The sequence below is a fragment of the Epinephelus moara genome, chromosome 22 (genome assembly GCF_006386435.1).
Source record: "Epinephelus moara isolate mb chromosome 22, YSFRI_EMoa_1.0, whole genome shotgun sequence".
NCBI lineage: Eukaryota > Metazoa > Chordata > Actinopteri > Perciformes > Serranidae > Epinephelus > Epinephelus moara.
The window spans coordinates 32,831,523-32,843,181 of NC_065527.1; the positions used below are offsets into that span (position 1 = coordinate 32,831,523).

Genomic DNA, 11,659 nt, shown 5'->3' on the forward strand with positions numbered 1-11,659 from the left:
GAATATCGTATCTTACCACGTCTTAGGCTTGCATGTGTTTCTCCCTGTCTATCCACATTTGTAGTCCGGCTTTCAAGATGCAAATATCTCCATATTGTCCAGTTGACACTCCATCAAACTTTGTATGACAAGACCAGCGTACTTCACCTTTGCACACCCAGACAACTGCAGCCTAATTATGCATGCAGGACAGGGCCATAGTCACCATATACATTGAGGGGGACACATGCCCCCCCCCCAATGCCCAATATTTTTTTTTTACTGCAATCAAAGTGGCAAATATTATCTTGGAGGACATCATTGCACTTGGTTGACTATTTTTCTATGATCTTAGATGTAAATATTGCATGTTTCTTTCAGATAAAACACATTTTTGACTTGTGAATGAGTCAATGGAATTTCTTGTAACAATGAAAAAACTACTGGCAATCATGTCCACCTGGCACAAACCACATGTTTTGGACAGCTGTGAAGTGACAGAATGTCCCAGCATCATGGTTCTTATAATGCCAGATTCCAGAGAGTCTCCCCTCTTCATATATGGCAGAATATGTCAACTTCCAACTTGCTATGGTGAGATACATGTAAAAATGTAAGAATTTAGTAACACGGATGTTTTTTTCATTGATATAAAAATTAATATAAAATACAGACACATAGAAAGACATGAAATGATGGCAAATCTGGTCTCCTATGTCTGAATTTCATGTTCATTGGTCAGTCTGAACTGGTAATAATGGCCGAGCCCTCCGCCTCAAACATTTGGTTGAGTGTCAGTTTTTTCACAAATCCAAGGTGGCAACCCTACCCCCTGTTCTCCACTCACACACAGCAGGCAGCCAGGGTGAGCGAGACAGATCTCTCGTCTTCAGGGAGAATAGCAAAAATCATGATACATTGACGGATAATTGACGAGTTGGTGAGATAAATGTGCAAGATAAAGTTTAACTTGTAAAAAAAACCAAAAAAAAAAACCCCGCGACTGCTCCAGTACCGATAGCAAAACCGTTAACGTCAGAGCTTATCAATACTACGGTCTTGAAGAATGTAGCCCCGGGGCTCGTTCAATACCGGGGTTCAGTACCCATCCCTAGGGGGTAGTATTGCACGGCATACTGGTACCAACGGTAGACCGCGGTACTAAAACACCACGGTACATATGACACCATTATGTTGGAGTACCGTAGTGCCACGGTACCTCATGGTACCACTACTGTGGGATAAGTTCAAACAGAGATATTGGATAAAGCTAGATACCCCACTCAGCTCACTTCTTGATTCAGTGATGTCAGCACCACACCCTCGTAGGAGACTTGCGGCAGCTCTGAATGTATTGTCGTCAAAGAGGAAAATGAACGTGATCACAATTTATGGTCAATTCTTTCGCCCTATAGTCACTAAAGTAAATATTGGGTTCATTTTCCACAAGCCACACATCTTAGCAACATTCTGACACTAAAGCTGCATTTTTCATCCGCACAGATCAAGAGAAAGTTAACTTTGATTGAGCCCTGTCCGTCTCAGAAAACAAGTTCTCGCGAGATCTCGTGATCTTGATAAACAGGCGGTAAAATCACAGTTAGCTTACAAGGAGAACAGGCTCTGATTGGAGGGAGAGCTAAGCCTACGGCGGGGTATCTCCTTTATCCAATATCTCTGGTTCAAAGTCCAATCACAAGAGGGTGAGTGTCCATGCGCCGTCCAATAACAGCGCGCGCTGGCCACCTGGCACTCAATATGCTGCTGCAGTGGTTTGTTTTCCAGTGACATTTCAGGTATTAGCTGAGCTATTGAGTATCTTTAAGCAGTGAAAGTTATTATTTATTTCTTTTTACTTGTAGGCTAGATTTGGTTATATATGCTACAGTGATTTGTTTTCCACTACAGAGCTCTATGGTGCGAGTATTTTACTCGCATTTGCAACTAAAAATAGTTTTGTGCGAGCAAAAGAAATCATTCAGGAGCACGCTGTGCGAGTACAGATTTCAACCAGCAGCAGAAACGAAAGGCGAACCCTGCCGGTTGTAGGTTGAACAGGGATCAATACGGTGGAGCACTATGGCCACCACAAGATAACGGCTTACTGGCGACCGAGAAGCCCGGCTCCAGGTCCAATAATTTCCTCTTTGTTGGTGTTATGACTGCCCAAAAGAACCTGAACAGCCGAGCCGTGGCGGCACACAGGTATGTGGCGTGTCAGAGGAGAAACGAGTCATTCACTAGGGTTGGGTCGGTTCTCGGTAATACCAATTCGGTTCGGTACTCTGTCTTGGACCGGGTTTTTTTTGGTGTGAGACCGACCGGACCGCAAATGTCATTTTACAGCCTGTGTCTGCCTCTTCGCCAAGCACACAGCGAGCAGGAGAGAAAGGGGGGTGGGGGTGGGGCTGGGACTGAGCTAGGGGGTGCGAGTGCGCAAGCGCCAAGGCCTCTACTGTAGCCTGGAGTTTGTTTAACAGTGAAGGGGAATCGATATTGGCGGACAATTTAGTCTCTAAGAAATCAAAGAATGCACCAATATGGCAACACTTTGGCTTTGAGCCAGGCGAAGGAGGCAACCCTTGTTTGCACTGACTGAGTAAGCTAAACCTGCAAATTTATTTGTAAGGAATAAAAAAAAAACGTGTTACTGTCACTCTGTTGTCCTATGGTCGTTTTTTATTTTAAATGAGTCAATTGCGCCCCCAAGTGGCAAAAATCCGGTATTACCAACTTGATGTAGCTTTTCACAAAAACCTGACCGTTTTTTTTTTTCCTCATACCGACCCAACCCTGCCGTTCACATTTCTCTTTGTGGCAGGTAACGGTCCACAAAACTCACCGCACTTAAGGGACTGTTCTTAACTTATCAGAGGAGGAGGGTGGCTGGTTGATTTTTATTTTATTTAGTTATTTTATTTTGATCCCCCCTATGTTAATCACTTATTGATGCTGTTTTTGAAGTATGAATAAGTCAATAAGGAATTTATTCCATTGAAATATCAGTGATGTATTATAGAAAAGTGATTTATCTTTTTATAAATGACAAAAGGCACATCTGCCTAATTTTTGCTGTGGTATCGTGATACTACTCAGAACCGTGATACTTTCACTGGTATCGTACTGTGGTCCCAATTTTGGTACCGTGACAACACTATTAGGGGAGCTAATGCCGGCCGCATTTTTCTGACCAAACCTGACCCGAGTCCGAGACAGTTATGACTGAGCCCGGCCCGAACACGACAGGAAAGACTTTCTGATTTTTAAGTCCAAACCTGTCCCAAACCCAACGCAGTTTGTTACCTGACATAGTTATTGTTATGGACATTGTGTAAATGACCATCAAAAGGCTACTGTTACCCACAGTCATACACGCTGCTCACTCAGCAGCACAGCACGGCACTGTACACACACTCAGTTGTAGCGGAGCCTGTGTTGCATTCAGGATCTGTCACGTAAATAACAAATTCTACCACTTGAATAGGCCATAGCACAACACAGCAGCATGTCAAGTGGGCCGGCCGCATTTTCCAGACCGAACCTGACCCGAGTCCGAGACAATTATGACCAAGCCTGGCCCCACCCCGACAGACTTTCTGATTTTTAAGTCTGAACCCAACGCAGTTTGTTACCTGACATAGTTAGTGTTATGGACAGTGTGTAAATGACCATCCAAAGGCTGCTGTTACACACAGTCAAACACACCGCACGCACAGCAGTGCAGCATGACACTGTACAAACACTCAGTTGGAGCGGAGCCTGTGTTACATTCATGCGTTGTTACATAAATAACAAATTCCAGCACTTGAATAGGCCATAGCACAGCACAGCAGTATGTCAAGTGGGCCGGCCGACATTTTCAGAACAAAATAGAACAGGCTGCAGTGAGAGTCTCTCTCCATGGGATATTTAAAAATAGCAGGTTTGTACATTTGGTCCTTCTCAGGCAAGCTTGGGGGTTTAACGTTGCCATAGCTCACAGGAACAGCACTAGAATATATGCAGTTCACATTATCCTGTCGAAATTAATGTAAAAAAAACGCTTGAAGCTCCATTCATTACTAAAAGTGTATGTCATATAAAAATTAATGATCAAAGTTGTCACAGTGAAATTTAAGGCATGCTGATGGATTCATGTCGTCAACTCATGCATTGAGTAACATTGCAATTTTTTCTTTTTTTTTTGAGCGTTCTGCCTTTAATGGAAGAGGGAATGACAAGCAGCAAAGGGCTACAGGCCGGAATTGAACCCGGGCCACAGGCCGGAATTGAACCCAGGCCGCAGAGCTTTTGCACACGAGGCGCCTGCTCTAACCACAAAGCCACTGATGCCCCAGAGTAACATTACAGTACAAGCTGGCCCAGTGAATTAAATTATTTTTTTCTCAGTCTGCAGCTGCTGCGAGAGGCAGCAAAACATCCTTTATTTTATAATTACAGTCTACTGATGTATAAGACTCTCCACAGTATGAACAGTGTTTACATATAAGCCTCAAAACTAGCCACAACTCAGCCCTGAGCAGAGTGACTGTCCGCTATTAACCAATCAACAGACTGCAGTGTTCACAGCTCCACCTTTTAGTACCAGATCTGTGTGCTAGGTACCCCAACAGAGGGGGGACCAAAAATCGGTACGATACGGAACGGTTCCATTGGTACCATCCACAACTTTTCACAGTGGAAACAGAAAAAAAGCATACCGAACTGAACCGTACGGTACTGCTCGGTGGAAACGCGGCTATATACGCACCAACAGCACTTTATAAACAAAAACAATGACATGAACATGTCACTAACATTTACCGTCCCTGTTATATAGCGGCTGATCTTGTCCTCTGCTCTAAAGGTAAGGAGCTCCTGGACCTCATTGTTTTCACTATTTGTGGATACTATGGTCGCTGTTCTTCTTCTTCGAGTTAGCTGCTAACTGCTGCTAATCCCCTATGATGGGTCGCACACATAACACATCACCAAAACGTCACACTGTCCATGGTTGCATCCTGCTGGGTGTCCTTTTTACAGAGACATTGATTTGCTGCTGTAACTACCTCTGCTGCCAGCTTGAAGTTGGGACGACTCTGTCGCCCCATTTCGCAATCACACCTTTACATAGAACGGCAAGGCGGAATAATGGTGAGACATTCCTGCCTTGAAGAGGCAGTGGAAAAGGGGCTGAAAACACACACACACACACACACACACACACACACACACACACACACACACACACACACACACATTCTTTCACTTCTATCTTTGTGAGGACCCTCATTGACATCATTTATTCCGTAATCCCCTAACCTAAAAATTGTTACCTGAAACCCTAAAACCAAGTTTTAACCTTCAAACAGGTCTTTAAAGAGGTGAGGGTGGGCTAAAATGTCCTCAATTTTCCAAAAAATTTCCCCACTCAAAATACATATTTTGGTCCTCATTATGTGGCATGTACAAGTACAAACACACACACACACACACACACACACACACACACACACACACACACACACACACACACACACAGACTCACCTGCAAGCGCTGCGGAGGTCACCAGCTCGGCCTGGCTGCAGCGAGGGTTGACAATGTGCTCCTGGATCAGGTAACGAGCGATCTCCACCACCGTGTCGAATGAACGCTTTAGGATCTTCTGCGCCCAATCACAGATCAGCTCACATGCCGCCTCTGTCACTTCCTGCTTGTACGTCTGGACCAGCTCAGTCAGCTCTGCCTGGAGACGAAGAGAAGGAAATGTTAACTGGGCTGTTACATATGTGTGAGGAACAGTTTCTACAGATGAAGCTCTTTTCTTTGTCTGTTCAGCCATTACGGCCAATCTGTAGTCCAGTTTAAATCTCTTCAGCCGAACCTCTGATTCGAGACGAGACACTGCAAAGAACTACCTCAATATATAGAGCCTAGTCGCTCCACTGTGGTTTAATAATGATCGGTGGACACTGAAAACAAATTAAACATCCAAGTTTACACAGCATTCTCCAGTCAAGAGAAACTGTGGGGCATCCACTCATTTCATTCTTCTTCTCTTGTTCAAATAGTTAAAATTGAAGGAAAAAAGAAGAACATCAATATAACAGCTGATTATAAACTTTTGAGGTGTGTGTTAAAAAAGTATCAGAGAAAGTATGTGTGTGTGTACCGGGTCATTCTTCAGGTCCAGGTTGGGCAGCAGAGGCATGTTGAGAACCGTCTTTCTCCTGATACCGCTGTAACAGTATGTATTAGCTGGACAGGTCAGGGAATTCAACCAGCAACCTGGACAGACTCATAAACCACATCACCACCACGAGTCTCATATGATTCTATATTAATACACACAAACACTCAGTATCATCACTTAAAGGTCCAGTGAGTAGGATTTGGTGGCAGTGAGGGTGCGGAACTGAAACTTTCCAAGCGTGTGGGAGAGCTACGTTGGCCAACACAAAAACATGAATGGCCCTTTCTAGAGCCAGTCTTTGGTTTGTCTGTTCTGGGCTACTGAAGAAACCCCCTTGGCGGACTCCATGGAAGAGGACCCACTCTGTATGTTGGCTCATTCTAAGGTAAACAAAACATAAAGATTCTTATTTTCAGGTGATTTTACAATTAAGAAAAAACACTATATTCCATTTCTGCCATTATAGCCCCCTAAAATCCACACACTGGACCTTTAATCACATTATATATTACTCTGTTGTTTACATACTAGACTATTAAACATACCTAACTGCTGCCATTTTACCTCCCAACATTGTCTTTAGCCCCTTTTACACTGCCTGTTCAAGGCAGGAATGTTGTGCTGTAATTTTGCTTTGACGTTCTGTATAAAAGGTACAACTGCAGAATGGGGGGACAGAGTTGTCTCACCTTTAAAGGAATACTCTGCAGATTTTCCCAAAAAACACTGTTAAGACTCATGCAGCAGTAATCCCTCTCCATCATCACTTATGAGTCACTGTCAGTGTTTGGTGGTGTACCAAGCCCAATATCAGAAATCACAATTTGCCTCAGAGGGCTTTACAGCATACGACATCCCTCTATCCTTTGGACCCTCACAGCGGACAAGGAAAAACCAACCCAAAAAAACCCTTTACCGGGGAAAAACCTTCATAGGCGTGTACCACCTCAGCGCTCAGGTGAGGTCGGGGCTTTATAAAAAGTAAGCCACCAGACTATAAGTAGCAGGCATCCAGGAGACACAGCACCAGGGCAGGAATTTCACGAATTTCTGCCTTGATGCCCCGCCCGCACTGCCCTGGGTGATTTTGCGGTTCTCTCCTCTGTCTCCTTCCTGTCAACACGGCTTTGACACCCCTTTCGAGAAAAAAAATGCAATGACATTCTGGATACTTACTGAGCAACATCGAATGAGACGATGAGTACATCACCAGTGGGGGTTTGATTCGAGTCTGGCATGAACCGCTCGGACAGGCTATAACGACAGTTTGACACCAATCTATCACCGGCCAACCAGGAGACTTCATCAAACGCCCGGGCAGGGATCGGTACCGAGACCCGGTATTAAACAACCCAAGGTAAATTTAACACTGTAATAACAGTAAGCTCCGCCATTATTGGCGTTACTTTTTAAAGTTTCAGTTTCAGATGAAGGGAATATAACTTCAAGATTGCTCTAGTTAACGACAGCTGTGCTTGTTACTGTGGGTAAGTGCGATAAAACCTCTGCCAGTCAAGCCAATACTTTATCAATACATGTGATCAGCATGTAGAAAGACATAGGACCCTATTTCAGTCTACTCTGTCCACAGTCTCTCATTCGTGCTTGCAGGGCTAACAGCAAAGTGTTAAAGACAAACTAAAATGAAAGCTGTCTGTATGTAGGCTAACACTTTATCTGAACATGTACCTGAGGCAGCCGACCTGCAGACAGTGAGTGTCCTCAGTAGAGGAGGGACAGAGAGCAGGATGAATGACTGATACTGATGTTTGTCTTCATGCTGAGATAACGTGACTTTCTTCACTCAGTATTGTGATGTCAGGAGGAATATTTATATTCCAGTGAGGTATTATTGAGTTTATATTGTGACTTTGTTGTTGTAAACATGACTGTTGCTGCCATGGACTGTATAAAACTATATCCTGTGTATCTGACCTATAAGGAAAACGTCAGGAGGTGGGGTGTGTGTGTGTGTGTGTGTGTGTGTGGAGGAGAGGAGAGAGGGAGATGCTGGTAGAGAGATAGTGTGTGTTATTAGATACTGTTAATGTCACCTATTATGCTTCTGTGAATTGATAGCTCTTTTTAGTCTGTTTCTGCATCATGTTGAGGAGGGCCATGCCTGTATATAAATATATATATATGTATGCAAAAAAAAAAGTGGATCGGTTGCTTGCTGCTAAAAATGTGGCCCGTCGACATGATCTGGTTTTAAAATGTGGCCCAGTTGAAATAGTAATTGAATAGTCCTGCTGTAGTTTGTTTGTTAGCTATCTAACAACACATCAAAAATAATTGTAAGCCAGTCTTGTTCAGTGAATCAGTTTATCATGTACACTCAAAACATATTAAGATTGTTTGCTTATAAATACATAAACCTGGTTGTTCTATATTTAAAACACATTGGGTTTATTAGTGCTATTAAATAAATCACATTACTACTTATTATACTCATTATTATTACTTGAGCTTGTTTTATTTATTCATTTCACAGATAGTTATACATCCTTAGTCCTTAAATTAAATTCATTATGGACGTGGACTTGATAAATCATTGCTTTATTTTATGGCCTTGCTGCCCTGGCTTTTGGCCTTTGTGCCCTCAAAAAATTGATAACAGGAAAGGCCAAGTGGCCTTGCCCCTAAAATGACGAAATTCCAGGCCTGCACAGCACGTAAAACAAGAAGCAAAAATAGCCGGGCAAAAACCAAACAAGAGTGAATCTGGAGTTAGCTTTTACTCGCTGGCAAACTTGTTTACAAACAGTAACCGAAAATCCTGCAAAATTTACCTTTGTGCTTGCAGTGGAGGTGACCACACTGAATCAGCATCTGTGTAAAAGTTGGCAGGACTGCAAGGTTGAGACGTTTGACAACATGTTATACATGTGACCCACTGAGGGAGACTTAAAAACCCATTAATAGCAGTTAGCAGCTAATTTAAAGAAAAAGAACATGGGCCGAAAATGTCCGCAAACTGAAAAGACAGTAAGGTACAGGAGCTCCTTACCCTCTGAGCAGAGGATGAGATCAGCTGCCATATAAGAGGGATGGTAAATAAATGTATAAATTACTGTTGTTATTGTTTATAAAGTGCTGCCAATACGTATGGTAGTTATATATACATACATATATATATACATATATATCTATATCTATATCTATATATATATATATATAGATATAGATATAGATATAGATATATATGTATATATACATATAAGGAAGCTATATAAGCAATGTATATTGACTTAGGAAGAGGGGTGGGATTAAATAAGTTTTTACTTCAGCCCACTCCTTTTCGGACATGTAAACACAAGACCGCTTAGTGTGTCTCTGTTTCATTTTTTTGTTTTTTTTTGTTTGTATTGTAAATTGTTTGCTTTTGTATTATTATTATTTATTTATTTATAGATTGTTTTTCTAATTCAGTGGCTTTACACTTGTTCTTGTTACAAATACTGTTTTTGTTTTGTTTTCTTCTGCTATTTATTTATTCATTTCTTTGCATGTTCGAAATAAAGATTACTAAACTAAACTAAACTAAAACTAGAAGCTGACACTGTTGTGTTACCAGAGAGTACTTTGATTACTTTTTGCAGTAATGAGTAACCTAACATGTTAGTTTGCTGTTTGAGTAATAAAATACTTAAGTACATTTTCTACAAGCCATCAGTTACTTCCGTTACTTGTAGAACACGGGTCCTACAGCTCCGAAACAGCAACGACTGTCTTTTGGTTCTAATAACGGAGATAACGTTAAACCTTTCAGTCTGAAAGAAGCCACAAAGCTTGTGGCTCGCTACTTGGTAGAAGAAATGCTGCAATTGTCTATGGTGGAGTCTAAAAAAAGGTGGAGGAGGACTCGCTGACAGACAGGTCAGACTCAGGACTTGCATTATGCCTGGTACACACTACACGACTTTTCTGCCCCTTCTGACAGTCATTATGTCACATTACCCGATTGTGGAGTCATAAAATCGTGCCGTGACTTGGCCGACAGACATGACACACTACACGATAGTACTCACCAATTATCCCCGGTCGTCTTTCACAGCGTGTGTGATGTCACTGGGGTATTCTTGCCCTATTTTACTACTTTTACTATTATTTCAGTCACTGTGTCTGTTCATGTGCCAGCCGAAATGTTGTTGTAGTCACCTAAAAGCGTCAGCAGATGGCAGGAGCTACATTTGAAGCACCATACGTAAACATTCAAGCTACTGTATCCGCCACAACCAAGTTCTGACAAATGTTTCACAATAAAAGCCTATTTAGAAAATTGAAGGATTCTCTAAACCGAGGTTATAAGGGGCTTTTAATCTGAAGGAAAATCAGGAAGTGTTGAGTTTGAAATGCCGATGCAATGCGTTATCTTTATGAAGACAACGCGAGCCGATAAAAAGTAAGAACACAAAGATACAGAGGGATTAATAAATAACGGACCGTCTATAATGTAGTCTGTTTCAAATGAAGCTGGGAGCCTCTGCAGTTGTGGCGAGTAAAAGCCCCGCCGCTATTTGTTAAGGTTATTACTTTATGTCCGACCGTGAGGATGTACCATTGTTTGCTAGCTTGATGCTAATGACAATAACGTTAACTCAGCGGGTTGACAAAGTGCCTCTGCTGTTTCACACCATCATTTCCCCCTTTTACTCTGTGTGGTAACATCCCTAGAGGAAATATTAAAAATGCTGGGGTGTTGTTGTCATACAGTTGTCTACGGCAGCAGATCGTTCTGTGTTTCTACTGGTCAAAGTGACGGCTGTGATGGGAGAATTGGATCTCAGTGAAGGGCAAGTGGTCCATAACTTTAATTTTGGAGACAAAAAAATGTAGGCTTAGCGCCCTGTGGTCCATTGCCCAATAGGAAATGTAGAATACTCAAAAGTACTTTAAAAGTGCTTGAGTTACTTTACTCAGGGAGTAACGCAGTAAAGTAACTGGTTACTTTTTAAAAAAGTAACGCAGTAAAGTACTTTGATTACTTTTAAAGTAACCCTTACCCAACTCTGTGTGTTACAAGGTATGCTTGTCATGCCTGTTTTGCTTTGAGAACACCAGCGACACACTAGGGCAACATGACGCCGCTATTATTTGGTTCTGTATAAAAAAAGCAAAGCTGGCATGAAGGAGGGACTCCATCACGGCCCTATTGCATAATATCTGTGTATTTGTACTTCTATTCTTATTTCAGTTGTATGAAAACTCATTGGCAGCACGGTGGTGTGGTGGTTAGTACTGTCGCCTCACAGCAAGAGGGTTCCTGGATCGATCCCAGGAGGGAGACCTTCTGTGCGGAGTTTGCATGTTCTCCCCGTGTCAGCGTGGGTTCTCTCCGGGTACTCCAGCTTCCTACCACAGGTTGGGGATAGGCTAATTGGTGACTCTAAATTGTCAATAGGTGTGAATGGTTGTCTGTGTCTTTGTGTCAGCCCTGCGATACTCTGGCACCCTTTCCAGGGTGTACCTGCCTCTCGCCCAATGTTAGCTGGGATAGGCTCCAG

General features: G+C 42.5%; 1 protein-coding gene across 2 annotated transcripts in view; it reads right to left on the reverse strand.

The window, feature by feature from the left end:
* The window catches only part of rfx5 (regulatory factor X, 5), a 44,155-nt gene that overhangs the window by 12,647 nt on the left and 19,849 nt on the right, over positions 1–11,659 (reverse strand). For both annotated transcript variants that reach the window (XM_050033979.1, XM_050033978.1), the window contains exons 7-8: positions 6,132–6,207; positions 5,507–5,705 (exon numbers count right to left, since the gene is read on the reverse strand). In XM_050033979.1, coding sequence (XP_049889936.1) covers positions 5,507–5,705; positions 6,132–6,207 — 275 coding nt within the window. The remainder of the gene's footprint in view (positions 1–5,506; positions 5,706–6,131; positions 6,208–11,659) is intronic.